At 42.7% G+C, this 23,702-nt stretch overlaps 1 protein-coding gene across 9 annotated transcripts in view; it reads left to right on the top strand.

Moving 5' to 3' along the window:
* GNPTAB (N-acetylglucosamine-1-phosphate transferase subunits alpha and beta) overlaps positions 1-23,702 on the top strand; it is an 80,890-nt gene that overhangs the window by 34,471 nt on the left and 22,717 nt on the right. For 5 of the 9 annotated variants that reach the window (XR_014083452.1, XR_014083453.1, XM_081595547.1 and 2 more), the window contains 5 exons: positions 5,217-5,336; positions 6,382-6,423; positions 8,615-8,820; positions 16,768-16,832; positions 17,101-17,235. Coding sequence is in view for 7 of the 9 variants with exons in the window: in XM_081595544.1 (XP_081451670.1) it covers positions 5,217-5,336; positions 6,382-6,423; positions 8,615-8,820; positions 16,768-16,832; positions 17,101-17,235 (568 nt within the window). In the remaining 2 variants the exon portion in view is untranslated. Of the gene's footprint in view, positions 1-5,191; positions 5,337-6,381; positions 6,424-8,614; positions 8,821-16,767; positions 16,833-17,100; positions 17,236-23,702 lie in introns of all 9 variants that reach the window. The other 4 variants (XM_081595550.1, XM_081595546.1, XM_081595549.1 and 1 more) reach the window with 3 other exon arrangements.

Raw genomic sequence — 23,702 nt, 5'->3', positions numbered from 1 at the left:
AAAAGTTTTAAAATCATTCCTTAACATAGCAGTTCTCAAGCTTCAGTGTGCAGCAGAATTCCACAGAGGGCTTGACAAAATGGAGTTTCTCCCCACCTCCAGAGTTTATGCATCTGCAGGTCTCAGGGGTACAGAGAATTTTCATGTCTTAAAAAGTTCACTGGTGATACTGAAACTGCTGGTTTGGTGACCACACTATGAGAACTATTGCATTGACGGATTCGTAATGAGACATAATTTTCCTACTTCTCCAGTTTTTATTTTAACAACGCTGATTGTCCTAAGAAAAGCTCAAAATGGCTGTCTTTTTTTACCCCAGCATTTGTGAATACTCAGCCTACTCTGTCTGATGCTGTGCTGCATGCTGATTGTGCACTGACGCACACCTCTCAGCCTTGACAAAAGCCTCAAAACTTTTAGAAGGAAAATTAGCTCACACAATCTAGATACTGAGGTCAGCTGTTTTAATCATGTTCTCTTTCTAAGAGTGTGTGTTCTCAGTATTTCGTCTTATAATTTTGTTGTTGTTTAGTTGCTAACTCTTTGTGACCCCCAAGGACTGTAGCCCATGATGCTCCTCTGTCCGTGGGATTTCCCAGGCAAGAATTCTGGAGTGGGTTGCCATTTCCTTCTGCAGGGGGTCTTCCTGACCCAGGGCTCAAACCTGAGTCTCCTGTATTGCAGGCGGATTCTTTACTGCTGAGGAACTAGGGAAGCCCCTCCTAATTTTAGGTTGCATTAAAATGTAGTTTGATTTTTATGCAGGGATATTTCAAAATTACCTAATTTTGATGATGACAAGAAAAGGTAATATTACATGGATGTTGATGGTTGGATAGCATCACCAGTTCAGTGGGCGTGAACTTGGGCAAACTCTAGCAGATAGTGAGGGACAGGGAGGCCTGGTGTGCTGCAGTCCATGGGATTGCAAAGAGTCAGACATGACTTAGCAACTGAAGAAAAACACCGTAACATCATATGCTCTGCTGCTGCTAAGTCGCTTCAGTCGTGTCTGACTCTGTGCGACCCCATAGACGGCAGCCCACCAGGCTCCCCTGTCCACGGGATTCTCCAGGCAAGAACACTGTAGTGGGTTGCCATTACCTTCTCCAGTGCATGAAAAGGAAAAGTGAAAGTGAAGTCGCTCAGTCGTGGCGACCCCACAGACTGTAGCCTACCAGGCTCCTAGCCATAATTTTTATAGGAAGTTTTCAGTGTTTTGCTAGTGTTTCTGCATGTCTTTTTAATGTTGTTCCTGAATGAAAAAAAATCCCATTCTATATGCCAATATCAAGTGAATGTATAAATTATGTACTGCTACTAATTGTGAGGCATTAAATCTCTCTGAGGCTCAGTTTTGTCATCTCTAAAATGCAAATATTAGATTAAGTGTAAAATCTCTTCCAGCTTTGGTTCTCAGATGCTATTTATGTTCTAAGTTTTCTTCTCTGCTTTATGGAATGTAGAACCAAGGGACTATTAAGTGCCTTCATATTCACTTAAACTAAAGTGATTAAAATAAGAGTGGTATCACTGTCACCACGGCTTTGGTTCTGAATCATAGATCACTTACTTAGTCTTCAGCTCTAAGATAAAGGCTTCCTTCTCATCTGGAGACTAAGATAGTGGTCTGTGGTTAGAATGAAAGCCTCAGACTCACTGTGACCATGTCTAATAAGTAGAAAAACAACTGACTCACTGGCCAGGGGCAGATCACAGGATCTTCTCAGGGTTGTCAGTTTAACACCAGAGAGTTAGGTTGATCATGTAATATACAGTCTTACTAGAAGAGCCAGGACATAAATGCATTATATATTTAATGTTGCTTTCCTTGGTTGAGCTTGTAAAGATAATCTCTTGACTATTAAAACGATCTTTAATAGCAGATAGTTTTACAGGAAAACTTTGGAATGTGCAGATTTCTCCTTCCTTTTTAAAAGCCTTTCTAAAATATGTCACTTAAGTGGGATTTTTTGTTGTTGTTGTTAATTTTTTGTCTAAACATAGACCACCTGTGACCTAACTTACATGGGGGTAATGTGAAGCTTTTTTTTTTTTAATAGAAGAGACCACTGTTTATGTTGAGGGAATGAACTGATAGTTATTTAGACAATAAATGCATATTAAACCCCACTGTGTCTCAGGCACTATTCCTAGGCACATAGTGTTGAACAGGAGGAACTCACTGACCTCACACAGAAGTGATATTTTAGTGGGGCAGGCTTTAATTTATTTATTTATTTTAATTAAAAAAATGTGAACTATAATCTACATACAAGTCAGTAGTTCTAAGTGAGTTTCTGGACCAGCAGCATTGGCATTACCTGGAAACTTGCTAGGAATGCAGTTTCTGGGGCCCCCAGTCCAGACCTAATCAATGAGAGACTCTGTAGATGGAGCCTAGCCACCTGTCCAGCAAGTCCTGTAGGTGCTTCTGATGTCTGCTGACGTTCGAAACCATCCATATAGAAACATGCAGAAGAAAATCAAGAGAAGGTAGTGTTTGCATATCATGACAGTAGGGAGAGAGAGCCTGAGAGTGTATGGGAGAGGAAGTAATTAATGAAGATGGGCACAGAACGCATGACACCATTTCTGCCTTAGAGATGCTCAGTGTAGTGGAAGACAAAAATAGCACAACTGGTGTGCTAAGGACTCCTTAGAGTATGGAGTACAGCGGAAGGTGCCTGTTAAACAGTACATTTTCTTTGTGCGAGGTGAGGGAAGAGGGCGTTTGGGGAATGAGGAAGTAGTTAAAAGAAGCATGAAAGAAAGGATATTCTAAGCAGAGGGAGAAGTGTGTTCAGAGGTACAGCAGCCTGCACCCTGTTTGGGTAAAGGGCATGTAGCTGGCACGTCTAGAGCACGAGGTATGGAATATGAAGGAGTTTAGATTTCATTCTGCAGGCAGTGATGCACCTTGACGGGAGGACTCGTGGATGTGCAGCTGTCACTCGTGCCTGAGTATGAGGTGATCGATTCCACATTTTTCCCCATGAAACTCTGGGTCCCCTGATACCTCTTTAACTCTCGTCTCTTCTTAGATTCTTCCCTTTGCTCCTGTTTGTCTCTGTCACACTGGCCTCTCATTCTTTAACCATGCCAGATAAGCAGCTGCCTCAGGGCATTTGCATAGGACATTTCCCTTCTCTGGGCTCTCCTTGCCCAGTTGCCTACATGGCGACTTCCTCACTTCCTTTACCTCTTTACTGAAATGCCAACCTTCCCAGTTAGGCCATCTCTGATCTCCTTATTTAAAACTGACTCCCCACACACACACACACATACACACAAGACCTAGACACACTGTATATTCCCCCTTTTCTGCTCCATAACATTGAATATCATCTGACTTCATTTATTTGGTTTATTTCCTGTCTTCACCTTTCTAGAATGTAGGCCTCATGAAGGCATGCATTGTGGTCTGTGCTGAGTCCCCAGCACTTAGAACAGTGCCTGGGACGGCACATACTAGGGCTCAGAAAATATTTATTCAATCAGTGGATAAACACTTCTTTCATCCAGTCATCTCATCTTCTTTTAAGCTAGAAGTATTATCACTTTATTTTCTTCCTTCCATAATTTGAATGCTTTATCTCCCAAACTGCATTATTTCCCCCTGAGATTATTAACCTGTGGCCAAAACAAAGATTGTCAAACATTTTAGTCTTTGGAGCCCTTTGTGCACTAGGGGCCAGATCCTGTGCCTGACCTGTGAGGAAGACAAAAAGGAGGGTAAGCTTGGGTCCTTGGCCTCATATCCCCTAAAAAAAATAACCCTGAAAGTGTAGTGTTCCTTGGAAAAGATCAAACCTGAAACAGAATCATCCAAAATATGTCTTACGTTACCATGAACTCTGTAGTGTAGCTCCAGAGCAGGCTCTGAAAGATGGGTAGGATCTTGGTAAGTTGATGAAGGAAAGGAGGAGAAAACTTTTAACAGGGGTGAAACCTGAGATGGAGCTTAGACAGGACATTCAGGGATTAAAAGCCTGCCTGACATCTGGGCTTCTCTGGTGGCTCAGACGGTAAAGAATCTGCCTGCAATGTGGGAGACCTGGGTTTGATCCGCGGGTTGGGAAGATCCCCTGGAGAAGGGAACGGCTACCCACTCCAGTGTTCTTGCCTGGAGAATTCCATGGACAGAGGAGCCTGGCAGGCTACAGTCCCTGGGGTTGCAAAGAGTCAGACACAACTGAGTGACTTTCCCTTCACTGACTCCTTAGGTCAGGGGTATGATAGATAGTAAGGGAAAAATCGAGCAGGTTTGGGAAGGTCTTCTATGCTAGTGTCTCAAGTAAATCATCGAGCTCCTACCTGCCAGGCACAAATCCTAGTCTGCAGGGTACTTTAGGGAACAAAGCAGGTGCAATTCCTGCTGCCCTGGAGCTTACATTCTAGGGGAGGCACATATGAATTACTGATATATGTAGCGTGTCAGTTATTTAATATGTTAGGAGATTACTGCTATGAAAAAAGAAAAAAACAGAGTCCAGCAAACAGGATTGGGAGGGGCCTGGCTTGGGGGCAACAGAGAATGGGAAGTCTGTAGCATTAAATGGGCAGGTCTTTGTTGTGGAAAGTGAAAGTGAAAGTCGCTCAGTTGTGTTCAACTCTTTTTGACCCCATGGCCTATACAGTCCATGGAATTCTCCAGGCCAGAATACTGGAGTGGGTAGCCTTTCCCTTCTCCAGGGCATCTTCCCAACCCAGGGATCAAACCCAGGTCTCCCACATTGCAGGCGGATTCTTTACCAGCTGAGCCACAAGGGAAGCCCCAACATTGTGGACTGCTGACTGACTTTTTTGGGGTCATTTTGTTTAAGCTTCTGATTTCTTTTCTGTGTTTGGCTGCATTTGTATCCCAGCTTCCTTATTTGATAAACTGAGAATGTAGCAGTTTGAGCTTCCAAGACCTCCTCTACAGTCTTAAAATGGAAAGGACAGCAGTCTCTTTACAGGGTAGTTGTGATGATCAAATGATGCAAAACTACATCAAGCATCTAGCAGAATGCAGCTCACAGAGAAGGTCCTCAGTAAATATTACTGCCTCAGCCACAGTTTCAAAACATGCAAGTCTGTGATATGCCCCATGGTTGGATTACCTTTTTGTTGATATTCTCCATAACCTCTGAGCTTAATCCCTGTATGCTCTTCTTATTCCCAAATATATTGGAAAAATGCGTATAAGCCGGAGGACTTATGGGTTTCCCTAGGCTCTGTCTGCCCATGCCGATTGACGTGGTTTACACCTGGGTGAATGGCACAGATCTTGAACTGCTGAAAGAGCTGCAGCAAGTCAGAGAACAGATGGAGGAGGAGCAGAAAGCAATGAGGTAAAACTGATTGTATTGTTAGAGAACAAAACACAGCACGTTCTACAGTTATAAGTTACATTACATTTCAGGAGGTAAGATGATGCTCACATTGTTGTTCAAACACGAATCTGCATCTCAAGTTCATGCCTTTGCAAGATTCTGGCAGTCATGCATCCGACCTTTGTTTCTTGGTGCCCAACGAGGACTTGGCTACTTTGGCGAGATCCTGGCCTTACCCTGCCAGGTGGCCACTGTCTCATGAACGTGGTGCTCCAGGTCTCTGAGGGCCTAAAGGTGGAGGAGCCACCCAAGGGAGCCCTGGTCTTCCTTCTCATTTAGCCTGAGTCCCAGGTGTGATAGTTTCATGAAGTAAGGTTTTATTATGCAAGACGGCTAGATTAGTCCCTTGGAAATAAAACAGACCTGCAGACATAACTTTTCTTCCATTTGATGAAGGTAGTAAAGAGTATATTTGTCACCCTTTTTAATATCAAACTCTACACTATGGAATTAGAAACCTGGGTAGTTGTTTTAATGGAATTTTGATTATTTTATTTACTTTATCTGGGAAAAGTACAGTGGGTTTCTGGAGAACCTTCTGAACCAGAGGTCTGGCTGATATAGTTTCCCCTTTGATTCCTCAGGAGTATTTACTGGGAATTCCCCTATTCATTTTTTTGTAAATGTTATAGGTGCACCCCAGTTGCAGGTCTTTGGCCCTGTTATACTGCAACACATTTGTCTGTCTCTCTCTGTTCTCTCTGTGCATGAAAATGACTTTGATAGCCTCGTACCAGTTTTACTAGTAAAACGTAAAAGCTTATATTTTAAGTAAATTTTCCTGGTTACTGTGGATGGGACATGATAATATTAGTTGAACGTATCTTATTAAAATGTAGAATTTATTATGCATAAATATTATACACAGTACAGTACTTCTTAACCTACTGGTTGGTCCTTGTGAAGTAACCAGGAAAATCAATGTTGTTAAGTTCCCTCATATTCTCATGTAAGGCTAACACTTGTCCATGCGTGTGTAATGAAATCTGTTTCCTTTCACTAGAGAAATCCTTGGGAAGAACACAACAGAACCAACCAAGAAGAGGTAAGCATTTTGATTTTCCTCTCAGGAGTGAAAATCAAAGGAGTGAAGTGAAATGCCCAGATTTTTCTCCCTTGCTTTTGTTGGCTATACAGTATTTTTTGCTTACTCTGTTGCTCCTGTTCAGTCACTCTTCTGCAGTCACTCTTCCCTAAATGAAGTGCATACATCAGATGAGAACACAAAGGTAGAGTTGGTTGAGAGCTCTGATTATTGTTGTTGTAGGTAACCAGAGTTTTATCGTTTCTAGATGCATTAGGTAACATTTTTCTTCTTTGCCCTTTCTATTCATCTGTCTTGATGTGCTCTTCTCTTGGTCCACTCAAATCTAACTTATACGTAGTGTTTTCATTTATAGAATCTATGTCCATTGTTTAATTATGTGTTCAATGTATATTTCCTTATCTTTAAAAGCCAACATAATCATATGTCTTATATCTAAGGATTTGGGAAGGAGATTTAACCCAATGACAAGAATCAGATTATTTTTCTTCATTGGAATCGTACCTGACGTTAAATAGGCCCTTAACACAAGACTGTCTCATGAACAAGCGGAAATCTGTTAACTGCCACTTGCCCACTGAACCATCAGACTTAAAATAGAAGAGTTATTCATAGAAGTGATCCAGAAGTGCCTTCTGAATCATCTCTTAATGTTAATTATGCATATTTATTTATAAATATCTATTGCTAATAGTTATTTTTAAATGACTTTTAAATTAAAGCAACATTACAGAAAGGTCAAGAGGAAAGAAAAGAACAAGCTCACATAATTCTGTGGCCTTCACTCCACAATTATGATCGTTTTCTTATTTCCTTTTCTTGCATGGTTTTATAGTAAACAATTTCTAATCTGTACAGTTTTGTATTCTGTTTTTTGTTTTATGTAATCATATATATTTCTATGTTATCTTACTACTTCTTACTTATCCATTTTAATAGTTATATAATATTCCATAAAGTATACTATAATTTGCTAAATGTTGGGAACTGCTGTATTTTCACTATTGATGCTATATGTGGGTCTGTGGCATTTTCTGTGTGTGGGTTTGTTTGTTTTTCCTGTTTTTGTTTCTCTTCTACTTGGACTACATTCCTGGACATAAACTACTTAGGAAGAAGCATATGTGTGTTTTCATGGGTCTGATGGAAGTATAGGGGTGTGTGTGTGTGTTAGTCGCTCAGTCTTGTCTGACTGTTTGTGACCCTATGGATTATAGCCCACTAGGCTGCTCTGTCCATGGAGTTCTCCAGGCAAGAACACTGGAGTGGGTTGCCATTCCCTTCTCCAGGGGATCTTTCTGACCCAGGGATCAAAGCTAGGTCTCCTGCATTGCAGGCAGATTCTTTACCATCTGAGCCACCAGGGAAGCCCATATGTATACATAATATATGTGTATATATTAGCAAATTGCTTTTGCAAAGAGGAAATGGGGAATTCATCTGGAGGGACACTGCAGAGTTTGAGAAGGGTAGGCATGCTACACTTAGACAAACATTGCCTCTTCATATTTTGAGGGGTTCTAATTTAGTAAGCTAAAGGTCATCGTTTTCTTTGCATTTCTTTGACCATTGATGAGGTTGCACAATTTCATGTATTGTTTATTAACTAGTCATAGCTCCTACATTCTGAATTCTCTGTGTCCATTGACTGTTATTCTGGGTATTTCTTATGTTTAGGCAGGAATATTTCATGTAAATTCATCATACCTTGTCACATTTGCTTTTGTTTGCATTGTGTCTTGTTATATTCAGTGTACTCAGTTGTATTCTAGTTGGAATTGGTAAACTGTATCTGATAAGATGACATTGTTAACCAGAATTTATCTACTTCCTAATCTGTCTAATAATGGGCTTTATTGGAGTTACAGATAATGTTGAAAACAATAGTAATGAAATGCTTAATTTCTTGTACATCTTTGAGTTAGTAAATTTTGTGGCAGTCTTATTTTATTAATAGGAGTTTGAAAGCTCTATCTTTTGAGTTGCACTTGTTTAATAATTTTCTACCATACTTGCTAACTTACTAAATTTTTATATTCTTGAAATAGAACTCCTTGCTTATTGAGCATTTATGATTTTTAAATAAAAACACAGAAGAAACATCTGTAAAATTTAGTAGTAACCAGTGGGCTTCTCAGCCTTGTTTACATTTTTCAGGCATGTAGTTGTGAGCTTGTTCGTGTCTTTCCAGTGAGAAGCCTCTGGAGTGTTTGCTGACGCACTGCATTAAGGTGCCAATGCTTGTCCTGGACCCAGCCCTGCCCGCCAACATCACACTGAAGGACCTGCCATCTCTTTATCCTTCTTTTCATTCTGCCAGTGATGTATTCAACGTTGCAAAACCAAAAAACCCTTCCACTAATGTCTCAGTTGTTGTTTTCGACAGTACTAAGAACGGTAAGATCTTCTTGTGGGTGTTTTAAAGTCTTGAAATCATTGGATGCTGGGATAACAAAAGTTTGAATGGAACAGAATTGATTAAGTTTTTAAAAAATGCCTGATAAACTAAAAATATAACAAGGGAAGCAGAAGAGCTGCCATTGTATTTCAGAAAGGGGTTATATATATTTCATTTTGTGTAATACACATGCCAACCTGAATGCTGAGGTCAGGTCCTGAAACCTGGAACTCACGTTTACTGTATTCTCTTGGCTCTGAGTTATTCTGGAGGCTTTTTTTTTTTTTAAACCATATAATTCCTCAGCGAAGTTGTCTTCTGCAGCTTGGACTGACCATATTTGGAGCATTCATGCTGAATATTCTGAAACGTCTGGTTATGCAGTTGGTTTGGCCAGATAATATCATTAAATTTGTAATTCGTGGCATAAAACCTGCACCCACATCCTTAGAGATCCCGTCCTCCCATCTGGCCACTGAGCTGCTGAGCCCCACGCCTGTGTCTCCTTCAGTAATCCTTCCTCTTGTCTCTTATCCTTCCTTGGCACTGAGCCACTCTCCCTGGAACCTCTGTTTTCACTTGTGTAAGATGAAAGCTGTCTGGTTCCCTTTACAGTTCTGTTCTCAAGTTCTCATTCTTTCAAGGTTGTACTTCCCAGCTTAAATCTTTGGAACTATCTTTGACCTAGTCTTACTCTAATCAGTAATCAACTGCATCCTATGAGCTGCTTTTTTTTTTTTTTGCAAGAATCTTATCTTTCATACTTAATCAAATTTCCTCTACACCAGACAAAATTTCTTCACTCAATTCCAGTAATAGAGTCCTGTCTGCTCTGTCTACTTCTAAAGTTCTTGTCAGATCTGTCCAGCACACAACTGATAAAATCAGCGTTTTCCAATCTGTTTACAGTTGCTCTCTCTTTGGAGAGAATAACAGTCGTATGTGTTTGTTTTTCACATGGATACAAACCCTCTTGCTGGTGGTCCAGATCGAGGTTTAATTGCCTTGTTCCTGCCCGTCATCCCTCGCTTCCCAGCCCTCCTTGCAGCTGTCAGTGTCTTCACACACGATATGGGGTTGCCTGTCCCATTTTTCTTCCTCTCCCAGCCCATCTCCTGTTCTTCGTGTGTGTGTGTGTGTGTGTGTGTGTGTGTGTGTGTGTGTGTGTTTGGCTGTGCCATATGGCTTGTGGGATCTTAGTTCCCTGACCAGGGATCGAAACCTGGCCCTCGGCACTGAAAGCACAGGGTCCTAACCACTGGACCACCAGGGAGTTCCCGCCATCTCCTGTTCTTTCCAGCCCCATCTCCAGTTCTGTCTCCATGAGGATCCTGGTCTAGTGCATTCACAATGATTTTATTTTTCTGTATCCCTGTAGTACTTGTAATTTAACTCACAAATTAGTTTTTGACTGCATAGGAGTTTATGGGGTTCTCATCTAATTTCTTCAGAGCAGAAACCTCCTCACCAGTTTGTGTACTGAACAGTGTCTAACATAGTGCTCATTTCCTGGTACTTATTATTTGTGATTTGAAAGGTCCAAGTGCAGACATCTCCCCCTTCACATTACCAACCTGTTTCTGAACTATTTTAAAATTTATGCTATATTTTTAAATATACAGGGAAAGTAAATGGATAATTTTTGACAAATTTAACAAGTTACATGATTTATTGTTTGGCTGAGTTTAGCTTTCAAGTTCAGTTGTGTCCAGCTCTTTGCAACCCCGTGGACTGCAGCACCCCAGGCTTCCCTGTCCATCACCAACTCCCGGAGCATGGTCAAACTCATGTCTGTCGAGTCGGTGATGCCATCCAACCATCTCATCCTCTGTTGGCCCCTTCTCCTCCTGCCTTCAGTCTTTCCCAGCATCAGGGCCTTTTCCAATGAGTCAGTTCTTCGCATCAGGTGGCCAAAGTATTGGGAGTTTCAGCTTCAGCATCAGTACTTCCAATGAATATTCAGGACTGATTTCCTTTAGGATGGACTGATTGGATCTCCTTGCAATCCAAGGGACTCTCAAGAGTCTTCTCCAACACCACAGTTCAAAAGCATCAATTCTTCAACACACAGCTTTTTTCATAATCCAACTCTTACATCCATACATGACTACTGGAAAAACCATAGCTTTGACTAGACGGACTTTTGTTGGCAAAGTAATGTCTCTGCTTTTTAATATGCTGTCTAGGTTGGTCATGGCTTTCCTTCCAAGGGACAAGCGTCTTTTAATTTCACGGCTGCAGTCACCACGTGCAGTGATTTTGGAGCCCCCCAAAATACAGTCTCTCATTGTTTCCATTTTTTTCACCATCTATTTGCCATGAAGTAATTGGACCGGATGCCATTCCTAAGGAGAAGGCAATGGCAACCCACTCCAGTACTCTTGCCTGGAAAATCCCATGGATGGAGGAGCCTGGTAGGCTGCAGTCCATGGGGTCGCGAAGAGTCTGACACGACTGGGCGACTTCACTTTCACTTTTCACTTTCATGCATTGGAGAAGGAAATGGCAACTCACTCCAGTGTTCTTGCCTGGAGAATCCCAAGGACGGGGGAGCCTGGTGGGCTGCCGTCTAGGGGGTGGCACAGAGTCGGACACGACTGCAGCGACTTAGCAGCAGCAGCAGCAGCCATTCCTAATGTTGAGTTTTAAGCCAACTTTTTCACTCTCCTCTTTTACTTTCATCAAGAGGCTCTTTAAGTCTTCACTTTCTATCATAAGGGTGGTGTCATCTGCATATCTGAGGTTATTGATATTTCTCCCGGCAATCTTGATTCCAGCTTGTGCTTGCTTCATCCAGCCCCTCATTTCACATGATGTGCTCTGCATATAAGTTAAACAAACAGGGTGACAATTTGCAGCCTTGACGTACTCCTTTCCCGATTTGGAACTGGTCTGTTGTTCCATGTCCAGTTCTAACTGTTGCTTCTTGACCCGTATACAGATTTCTCAGGAGGCAGGTCAGATGATCTGGTATTCCCATCTCTTGAAGAATTTTCCACAGTTTGTTGTGATCCACACAGTTAAAGGCTTTGGAGTAGTCAATAAAGCAGAAGTAGGTGTTTTTTTGTAACTTGCTTGCTTTTTTCGATGATCCAATGGATATTGGCAATTTACTCTGATAACACTTCACCGGAAGAGAAAAAGGAATGATATTATGTTAGCAGTTATAACTCAGTTATAAAGTCTATGGAGAGAATCTTGGGTTTTCCTCTGTTCATTTTATGACATGTCAAAGATGTAAAAGATTGTAAAGTTTGGGGTTTCCCCGGCGGTCCAGTGGTTAAGACTCCACACTTCCAATGCAGGGGGTGTGGGTTCGATCACTGGTCAGGGAACTCAGATCCCATATGTGGCCAAAAAAGGATTGTAAAGTGTGATATAGGCAAGATTCATAGTAGGTAATAGTCTCTTAAACACTTTTTAAATTTCCACTTGGTATTCTGTTTGACTGTCCTGCTTATCACATTGACTCATTTAGTAAATATTTGTTGAGCCACTGCTCTGACTTGGTTGAAGTTTTAGGCAAACAGCAGAGGAAAAAAGGGCACATTCCTACCTTCATGTAGCTTCCATTTTTAGTAGGCCACAAACTCACTCTTTTATCATGCTTAGATATCTAGATCACAGATGGCAGAATTGTTTCATAAAGGACCAGGTAGTAAATAGTTTAGGCTTTGTGAGCTAAGAGGGAAAATGTCAGATATCATGTATGTATTTGTATAAACATTCAGCCGTTTAAAAATGTTAACATTGTTTTTAGATTGGGGCCATACTGAATCCAGTAGTGGCTAGATTTTGGACCATGGACTGCTAAACCCTGATCTAGATTAAGAAATTTTAGCCATGTTTGGCATTTTAAAGATAATCTCATTTAACCTCTCTCCAGTTAATCATTGAGATCTGTTGGTTTGGTTTTGTTTTTTTTTTTCCTTCTGAAATGTGTCATCTCTGCCCTCTCCTGATCACCCTACCAGTTAGTTCCGTTGTGTCCTAGACTGCCGATGGACAGGACTTCAGCAGTCACACAGTCCAGCCCTGCAGCCAGGACCCGCATCTCCTCAGCAAAATGGGTTTTTCAGTCAAGCTTATCTCCTTTGATGTTAAGGAAATGAACTTCCTCCTGCAACAACTGATCTGCCTCTGGACTACATTGATTTTTACGAGGAACTACAAAGTGCTCCCTTACAGCTTTCTTACACTGGTTCAGTTGTACCCTCGGGGTCCTGTGGAGCGGATCCCTGTCCTGTGTGATACTTCTTCTTCTTCCTTTAGCTGTCTCTTAGGTACTTGACAGCACCCTAGTTTGCTCCTCTCAGAATGAACTTTAGTTTCTATTACCTTTAAAGTGTTTCAGCTGGAATTGAACACTATTCCAATGTGGTTCAGTCTTCAAAGAGATCAGGACTATTTCTTCCCTGTTTATCAAGTGCAGACTCTATGCCAGATGCAGAAGTGAACAGATGGACAGAAATCTCTGCCCTCATCAAATTTACGTCTTGGCACAGGGATCAGACAACTGATACAGCATACAGGTTAAATCCTATAGTTTGTGGAAGATGAATGCTGTAGAGAAAAATAGGACAGGGGAAACTGGGGGGAGTGGAGGGCAGACTCCCCGAGGAGGTGGTTTTTGATGAAAATTTGAAGGAGGTGAGAGAGCCTGCCACCTGAGTATGTGGGCAAGCAGTGCCCATATATTCCCTATATACAAGGTGAGTGGAATAGCCAGTGGAAAGCCCCTGAGGCAGGAGTCTGTCTGACATGTTTGAAGAAGAGCAGGGAGGCCGGTGGGGCAGCGAGTAAGAGATGAGCCCAGAGGAGTAACAGGCACCAATGGTACAGGCTGAGCCACGGCAGGCTTTTGCTTTTAAATCAGAATCAATCATCGAAGGGCTTATGTGATCTGACTTACGTTCCAGAAGCATCAGTCTGGCTGCTATAGTGGGAATAGACTGAGGAGGGGCAAAGGTTGTAATAATTGAGGTAAGAAGGAAAGGGGCTTGGATCAGTGTGGTGGTGAGAGTTGGTTAGACTCTGGACATTTTGAAGGTCAACTCAATAGGGTTTCCTGATGGGGTGGTGTTGGGGAATATCACCCTTCTTATTCTAAGCCCTCTCCTGCTTAAAAGCACAACGTTAGGATGGAAATTCAGTATGGCCTTAGCATTACTGACTCATCCCGAACTCACTGTCGACTAAAACTCCTCTAAGTCTTTTTAAAAAACTTACATTTACTAACTCAAATACCTCCTTTATTTAATTTTTTTTAATTTTGATTTTTCTTCAAAGATTCCGTTTAATTTATACTTGGTTTTATTTTGTTGCCCAGTTAAAGATCTTACCTTTGTTTGTAGGAGACTTTATTTTGCTAGATTTGACTGATGGTTCTTAACAGTCGAGGACTTTGGGGAACCCTTGGTCTGTTACCCAGGGTAATGGCTTCTCTGTTGGCTTCCTGTAAGCCCACACATTTTACAAGCATGACTTCTGTATCTTCCAAAACCTTGATGGATTGTTGAACAAGACAGAACCTATAGCAGACCTCCAAAACCCCTCTCTGGGTTGACTGTAGCTTTTATAATTTTATACTCTCTGGTCAGAATTGGTTGTAACCTGCCTAAGTTGAGATCTAGTCTCTGTTAGACCCATAAAGATGACATGAGGTGTTGCTTAGCTGCCTTCCTGAGATAATGAACAAATACATATTGTGCAACTCTTTTAATTGTCTGATAGACCACTATTGTTGTTGTTCAGTTGCTAAGTCATGTTTGACTCTTTGTGACCCCATGGACTGCAGCATGCCAGGCTTCCCTTTCCATCATCCACTCCCGGAGCTTGCTCAAATTCACGTCCATCAAGTTGGTGATGCCGTCTAACCACCTCATCCTCTGTCGCCCTCTTCTCCTCCTGCCTTCAATCTTTCCCAGCATCAGGGTCTTTTCCAATGAGTCAGCTCTTTGCATCAGGTGGCCAAAGTATTAAGAGCTTTAGCTTCAGTATGAGTCCTTCCAGTGAATATTCAGGGTTGATTTCTTTTAGGATTGACTGGTTTTATCTCCTTGTAGTCCAAGGGACTCTCAAGAGTCTTCTCCAGCACCACAATTTGAAAGCATCAATTCTGTGGTGGTCAGGCTTTTTTATGGTTCAACTCTCACATCCATACATGACTACTGGAAAAACCATAGCTTTGACTATATGGACCTTTGTCAGCAAAGTGATGTCTCTACTTTTTAATACACTGTCTAGGTTTGTCATAGCTTTCTTTCCAAAGAGCAAGCGTCTTTTCATTTCATGGCTGCAGTCACCATCCGCAGTGATTTTGTAGCTCAAGAAAATAAAATCTGTCACTGTTTCCACTTTTCCTCCGTGTGTTTGCCATGAAATGATCTACCAGTATAGAATCCACCTTATCAACGGGGAGAGACAGATGGGGACAGAGTGAGGTGTGTATCTGATAAATTTATCCATAATGAACTCATGCTGTTAGCACTCAGTGCTTCCCTTAAAGATAAACAGTATATTGTGAAGACTTTCTCCAGCACTCACCAACTATATTTTTATGGTATCTTTGAGACTCTTGCCCAGGGTTGACATCCATCTTGCAGGCTATAATCTGTAGACCCTGCTTTCTGTGTCTGTTTTGAGAATGAGAATTACAGCCTTCTGACTTCTCCTGTTTTCCGTGGTCCCCAAATGTCAGCAGGTTTGCTGATTTCATTTGTCCCCATCACTTGACAACTCTCTCCTTGCAGCCATGTGTCATCACCTTCCTTGCTTGTGCATGCTTGGTCTCTCAGTCATGTATGACTCTTGGCGACCCCACAGACTGTAGCCTGCTAGGCTCCTCTGCCCAGGGGATTTTCGAGGCAAGATTACTGGAGTGGGTTGCCATTTCCTACTCCAGGGGATTGTCCCGACCCAGGGATTGAACCCAGGTCTCCTGTGTTAGCAGGTGGATGCTTCACCGCTGCACCACCTGGGAAGCCTATCACCCTCCCTACCCCTAACTTAATCTGCTCTAATCACATTACCTGATGAATCACAGGAGTTCACTGTGACTCTGGGGGAATCCCCAGGACCTACAGTGGCTCCCCACTGTCCATCTATCAATAAATGCCACTGGCCTGGCTTTCAAGGGCCCCTTCTGGTTGCCTTCTTTTCCTCGTACCCACCACTCCCAAATGTTTTACTCTGGTCAAACAATTTTATTTTTTAAATGAAACTTGTCGATGTTTGATGTTTGGTCCTACCTCTGTTATTAGTGTCAATCTTTCATTTCTGTTTCCTCTGCACACAGGAGCCTCTCCTTCAGTACTGCAGAATTACAGTGGGTTACAGTAGCTCCCCTTTTGTTGGATGGGTTAATTTTGTCTCCCCCAACTACCTTTTCTTTGAGACCATATATTATACTGGTTTCAGTTCAGTTCAGTTGCTCATCATGTCCAACTCTTTGTGACCCCATGGACTGCAGCACCCCAGGCTTCCCTGTCCATCACCAACTCCCGGAGCTTACTCAAACTCATGTCCATCAAGTCGGTGACACCATCCAACCATCTTATCCTCTGTCATCCCCTTCTCCTCCCACCTTCAATCTTTCCCAGCATCAGGGTCTTTTCAAATGAGTCAGGTCTTCCCATCAGGTGACCAAAGTATTGGAGTTTCAGCTTCAGCATCAGTACTTCCAATGAATATTCAGTACTGATTTCCTTTAGGATTGACTGATTGGATTTCTTTGCAGTCCAAGGGACTCTCAAGAGTCTTCTCCAGCACCACAATTCAAAAGCATCAATTCTTTGGCACACAGCTTTCTTATAGTCCAACTCTCACATCCATACATGACTACTGGAAAATTTGACAGCTCTCAAAATGCCTTTTACAGTGTCCTGCCAGACACCATGGCTAAGTATTCATTAAAATCATGCTTGTTTATGTATTCTCTGTTGTAGTTGAAGATGCCCAGGCTGGAATGTTTAAAGGAAACAGCAGACAGACAGTTTGGAGGGGCTATTTGGTATGTTACTTTAAATTAGCTGTATTTTTGCAATCCATTAGAATAAAAGTATGAGAAATAAAGCTGTTTTACTTTGAGCGGCTTTTTAATGTTTACTTTTCCTCTAGGCCTAGCTTTCCAGTACTAGTATTGATTTAAATAATCATACCATTCTTGTTTTGAAGCTTGTGTGATGCAATAATAGATCTTTCCTAGTTTTCTCAGCTGTAAGTTTTCACCAGCCTTATGATGTGGAAAGTGAGCTGTGTTTTTCCTGTTCTTATTTTAGACAACAGATAAGGAAGTCCCTGGGCTAGTGCTAATGCAAGATTTGGCTTTCCTGAGTGGATTTCCACCGACATTCAAGGAAACAAATCAACTAAAAGCAAAATTGCCAGAAAATCTTTCTTCTAAAATAAAACTGGTAAGAGCTTAGAAAATAGAGCAATTAGTTTAGCACATCCCATTTAGCGCATGCCTCTTCTCGGCAGCCCCTTCTGTTATATTAACAGCATAGCTGACAACAAGAAGCAGAGAGGGGGAATTCCCTGGTGGTCCAGTGGTTAGGACTCTGCTTTTACTGTTGAGGGTGCAGGTTCAATCCCAGGTTGGGGAACTAAGATTCGATAAACTGAGTGGCGTGGCCAAAAAATAAACCAAAAAACCCAATGAAGCAAAGAGGTTCTCCATTCTGTCACATATGCTGTCGTGAAGACAGCTTTTTATTTGTAGAAGATTCTGTTTTTTTTTTTCTACTCTTAATTTGGCCAAATTTTAGGAGTCTGACTTGGATTGTAGGTTTCCCAGGCAGAATAAGGATTCATTTGTTTAACAAAGGAATGTCTGTGTGTGTCAGGTGCTGTCACAGCTGCTGAGAGTGTAGCAGTGGACAGGAGTCCCGGTGGCAGTGTGAATGTGGAAGGAGGGGGTGGGGGAGATCCAGCATGTGTTTGTAGGTACACACAGGCCCCAACCTGCAGACTTACGTAGAGCTTCCACTCACACAGGGGAGTGCTGCACATACTTGGAAATTTGATCATGGGAGCCCTTCATTCCTTAATAGCTAGCTGAGCCACAAACATACATAGTATTTACACATGTTAACTCTTCACACTTGAACACCGAGCCCATCCGTTAGAGTTGACTTTGGAGGCTGTGACATGTGTTAACCTTTCTTGTCCTCAGAGCCATGTGTCTGATTGATGTAGGGCACAGGTCGTGTGGGTGTACCGTCCTTTTGACCTTCTGTCAGGACGCCTGCTGTTCTGTCAGCAGTAGCCTGGGTTGTACAGTATGAATGCTTCCTCCCTCAGGATGGAGGGCATAAAGGTCTTGGCTCAGAATTTGCTCGGCTCTGCTCCTCCTGATTTTACAAAGAAATGTTCTCTAAATTCTGCCACTGTTTTTAGCTTCCTGCTTCTTCCCTCTGTCTCCTATTGATGTCATTTAACAATGGGGAGGTGAAAGGATGGAGGTGGAGGTAGTGGCGGGGAGAGCTGTGACTAGGGGGTTATTGAGTTTATGTCTGGACCATGTTTTCTATCTGCCTGTCCAAGTTCCCTTGGTTTCCTTTCTCCTTAAGTGTTTCACTGTTTTAAGATACTTTGCATTACCTTTGTAAATACCTTGGTAATATGAATGACATTTCTGTCTTTTCTTCATATTTTCCCCCATAATTTTCTTTCTGGTACCTGGAAATACAGTAATGCCCAGCCCGATGAGCGTTGAATTATTTCTTAATCTGTAGTTTTTTCTTAAATAATTATCTTCCTCCTCCCCCTGAATTATTTTTAGTATTGATTGGGGCAGATACAACCATAGGTCAGCGTTTATTCGGCTTCTTGGCTTCCTAGCTGTTAGGTGTACAGGTGTAGACTTAGTGTCTGTATTTTTGACCAGCAAATCTGCTGCTGGGTGGGCATGGCCTGCTAAAAGATCCAAGTGGTGATCACCTCTTTGGTAGGCTAGTTTGGGGCAGTGCGGAATGGTGAGTGCCAGGAGAGGCAGGGAGGGGCAGGACTTGAACTAGGCAGTAGAACCCCAGGCTCTGTCCACGGGGATGCACCCTCCTCCACCATTCACCCAGTTGGAGGTTGATCTGGATTCCCCAGACCTGTCGTTGCAGAGGCTGGCACCTCCTGGGGGATCCAGCCAGGTATTCACAGTATTTATTGCAGCTCATTGTCACAGTGCCAGCACCTGTGATTGGCTTCAGGAATAAGGGTTTCTGCTTTTTGGAGGCACAAGAGAAAATGAGAAAGAGGAAGCACAGAAAGATGGTGGTATCAGCATTCAAGCCTGGTTCTCCAAGGCACTGTCTTTCCTTGGGTCCTACTTCCTGGTTCTATTACGGGCACCCTGAGAATGAAGTTTCCAACCACTGGATTCCCAGTCTAGCATTGATTAAACACCTGCTATGTGCCAGGGACTGTGCCAAGGATAACCGAGTGAAACCAGCCCAGCCACTGCTGCCACAGCCCAGCAAGACATTCAGGTTCCACAAGTGCCTTGGCAGTGGTGCCAGTGGTGAGAATGGTTCCAGAACCATCTGAGAAACCCTCAGCCTGAGCCGGTGACTTATTAGCTCCTGGAGGACATGGAAGCAAAAATGAAAGGGGAGGTGGATGTGAACCAGTGAAGGTGGACATGGTGACATTAACCACACTCAGAGCTTCATGGGAGAAGTAAGATTTGGGGAAGGAAACTGAAAGCTCAGTTTGGGGTAATACATTGGAGGTGCCCTGTGGCACGTGGCAGGAAGGGCTGAGACATTGGTTCCTGTTCAGGACCTGAACGGCTGAACCACTGTGCCTTCCCAGGACCCTCCAGGTGGCCTTTGCTAAGGCCCGTGACCTCCAAAGCCACCTAGGGCTCAGTTCTGTCCTAGAGACCCTGGGTGGGCTGCGAGCATCTCAGGACAGGTACTGCCTGCTCATCTTGTACCCTAGTGATCATCTCTAGGCCTGGCATTTAGGGGGCCTTGTTGAGAGAATGAGCAAGAAGCAAGACTCTGACACTCACCATGTATAGTGTCCTGGGATGTAAAGGGAACCATTTTAGTGGAGTGATCATTCAAAGGAGTCTTTTAGTTTTTTGATGTCATGATTTTATACATCCAACAACTTGGCCTTCATCATCTTGTTTAGTGAAAAACAAGGTAAGATTCCCTTCTTACCCCCATCAGGGGAAGTGGGAGTTAGTTGGAAATGGTTTTGTTTGCAAGGTGATAGATTTGAATTCATGAAAACTCTTCTGTGGACTATAATCTTACAAATCAAGCAGTCTTCTCTATTGAAAACTTTCTAGTTTGAGACACTGGGTTGGCCAAAAATTTTGTTTGGGTTTCTCCATAACATCTTAGGGCTTCCCTGGTGGGCTCAGATAGTAAAGAATCTGCCTGCAATGGGGGAGACCCAGGTTTGACCCCTGGGTGGGGAAGATCTCCTGGAGAAGGGAATGGCTACCCATTCCAGTATTCTTGCCTGAAGAATCCTATCATCTTAACAGAAAAATCCAAATGAACTTTTTACCCAGTACCTTGAGATGTGAGTCCTTTTGTAATCTGATTAATTACCCTCTAATTTTGCTGTTGAATTTTTTTTTTTTATGTGATGGACACAGAAATCAACTTTTGAGAAATCAGGTTATCATGGTCTTTTTAAAAAATTTTATTTTATACTGGCATATATCCATAGTCTTTATTTTCAGCTTTCTCTAAATCATTTTCTTTTTGGACGTTTTCATTCATGATGAATTTTTCGTTTGTTTTTTGGGGTTTTGTTTTTGTTCACTTCAACATATGTTAGAGCAGGCAGATCTTCCCCAAGCTGTCAAGTGCATTCTCACATTTGGTTGAATTAAGTGATGCTGGTTGCTGAGTGGGTGTGCAGAAATGGAGGACATACACTTGTCCTCAGGCTATTTTGGAGGCAATATATATGTATATGTAGTGGTCAAGTAGCAAAACAGGATAGTATGAGGTTAGTTATCAAGGATGAGTTGGCATTTTAGAGACAAGAAAGAAAGATCTGCATGGATCAGAGACAAGTTTCCAAAGAGAAGGAGGCTACATGGGATCCTTGAAGGCTGATTAGTTATTGATCATTTGTTTCTGCAGGAAGGACAGTATGGGCAAGGTGGGAACAGCATACTGTCTGACTTGGACTCTGACCCCTCAAACCTCTGTTCAAGGCACGACACGTTCAAGGTCATAGTAAATTGTAGTAATATTTGTATTAATGCCCCCTTTTCCAGTGATTTCCCTGAAGCCATCTTGTGTACCTTTTAAAGCATACACAATTTTGTTTGTTTTGCAAACAAAACCATTTTCAGGCACCCTTTATTTTGGTTTTGTTCCTCATGTGAGCATTTTGGTAGATTAAATAGGCACCTCTGAAACTGATACAAGTTTTAGAAAACCACCAGAACATATTAAGACCTAGTTGCTTGAGTTCTGAAATTACTAAAAAGAGCTAATTTGCTTTTCAGTTGCATTAGCTGGCACATTTTTTCCCCTAACCTCACACTACCATCTAAAGGTGTATATCAATCACATCATTCTAGATAATGTTATTGTAACAAACATCCTAAAGTCCCAGTGGCTTAAAAAATAGCAAAACTTCATTTCTCAGTAATGTTACAAGTCTGGCTATGGATCTGCAGGGGGTGGATGTAGAAGTTGTTCTGTCTTGGAGAAACTTGTAATTTAAAGAATTAAGACTGACTTGTAATTTCAAGAAAGAAGTTATATATATGGAGCCAGTTGACCCACAGATTCCCAAGCTAAGAACTCCAGCCTCAGGCACTCACCACACTTACCACCTCCTGTGTCTTCCCTGAAGAGTAATTAAGGTGTCTGCGATTAGGGTGCCACCTAGTGGCCAACACAGGATCCTTTACACCACTCAAGACGGTTGACAGAAATTTTTTTCATACATACAAACGTTCCTTTAAGCTCTTTAGTTTTCATCCCTTTTCCAATTTTCCATCTCTTAGACAAATCCCTGTGAAATTTCAAAGTAGTTTTCTAGAATAAAAGCAGCTCGAGTTAGAAGAGATTAATAAAGGGTACTTTCACTTTCATGATTAGGCTTTCCTGGTGGCTCAGCCGGTAAAGAATCCTCCTGCAAAGCAGGAGACCTGGGTTGGGAAGATCCCCTGGAGAAGGGAAAGGCCACCCACTCCAGTATTCTGGCCTGGAGAATTCCATGGACTGTATAGTCCTGCTGCTGCTGCTGCTGCTGCTGCTGCTGCTAAGTCGCTTCAGTCGTGTCCGACTCTGTGCAACCCCATAGACAGCAGCCCAAACAGGCTCCCCCGTCCCTGGGATTCTCCAGGCAAGAACACTGGAGTGGGTTGCCATTTCCTTCTCCAATGCATGAAAGTGAAAAGTGAAAGTAAAGTCGCTCAGTCGTGTCCGACTCCCAGCGACCCCATGGACTGTAGCCTACCAGGCTCCTCCATCCATGGGATTCTCCAGGCAAGAGTACTGGAGTGGGGTGTCATTGCCTTCTCCACTGTATAGTCCATGGGGTCACAAAAGAGTTGGACAGGACTGAGCGACTTTCACTTTCCCAATAAATTTAAAATTAAATTAGGATATTAAAGTACGACATTTATTTATCCTAGAATAGTGATTTTTGCACTCCAGGGAGCCCTGTGAGGTTCTCTGAGTGCCTCTGTGGGAGGGGAGGCTGGGGGCAGGCAGGGGGACTATTAGGTACTTAGAGGACGCTTGCCCTGCATGGCCCGCCTCCCATCCATCTCCTGCAGAGTGAGGAGGAAGAGTGAAGGGGTATGAGCAGGTCTGCGGGGAGTGTTTTGTGTCTACCAGATACTGTTAGGTGAGAGAAAGTGATCAGTAAAGAGGACAGCACGCGCGCGCACACACACACATACACAATTTTCAGTGAGAGCTAGTGCCTACATACTACAAAGGGGAAGAGATAGAAATGAAATTCCAACTCTGACCTCTACTTTTGGCCTACATAAACTCAGGAAACTTTGCAGGATGACCTAAATATAGTCATGTAGCACATGCAAAAGCTTAGTGTGAGCCCAAAGTAATTTGTGTTTTCTCTGTTTTTTATTTATTTTTTTAAATTTGGCTGCACCTTAGTCGTGGCACCAGAGATCTAGTTCCCTGATCAGGGATCCAACCTGGGCCCCCTGCATTGGGAGCGTAGCGTCTTAGCCACTGGACCACCAGAGAAGTCCCTTTCCCTGTTTTATAAATTAAGAAGGCTAAAAATTAAGAAAGAAATTGACCCTATTAGGAAAGCCAGTTCACCACTAGGGTGTTGCTGTCCTAGATGAGTGGTTTTCAACCCTCTCCCTGCTTTTTCAGTTCTGAAAGCCTCTCTTCACAGGAAATTGTATGATACAGAATTAAAACACCAAAAAAAAACTTATCAAGGGTGGTGTGGACTCTGGTCGAGGTGGGGAAGTGTGCTTGTAAAATGTGTCGATGTGTGTGATGTTCCCTCTTGGGTTTATGGTTGCTTCAGAAACGCTGCCCCTCATGGTGGTTTTCCTGTGCAGGCACTTCAAGCAGCCCTGCCAGGACTAGGTGTGGGCACGAGTGCTATGAGACACCTGCTGACACCTGCTCTCCACCTGCCGCAGTTCCAGCGACATTACCTGACAGGACTTTCCCCACTGTAGGCAGATGGGCGGTATTCTAGAACAGAGGTCACAGATTGGTGACCAGATGTGTTTTGTTTGTATGCATGACAATCAAAACTATATGAGCCACCATTGAAAACTGGGAGATTTCACGTGATACTGGGGATTCTGGCCTCTCCAGAGATCTGGCTGCCTTTGTCCCTATTGACTAATGGCTGCATTTTTCAGATGGGGCCTGAGATGTCCCATTTGTCACAGCCCCCAACT

Source organism: Giraffa tippelskirchi, chromosome 4 (genome assembly GCF_054371585.1).
Source record: "Giraffa tippelskirchi isolate mGirTip1 chromosome 4, T2T-mGirTip1v1.2.pri, whole genome shotgun sequence".
Classification (NCBI taxonomy): domain Eukaryota; kingdom Metazoa; phylum Chordata; class Mammalia; order Artiodactyla; family Giraffidae; genus Giraffa; species Giraffa tippelskirchi.
Note: the sequence above shows the minus strand (reverse complement) of the source record. Positions and strands in the feature narration are given on the sequence as shown.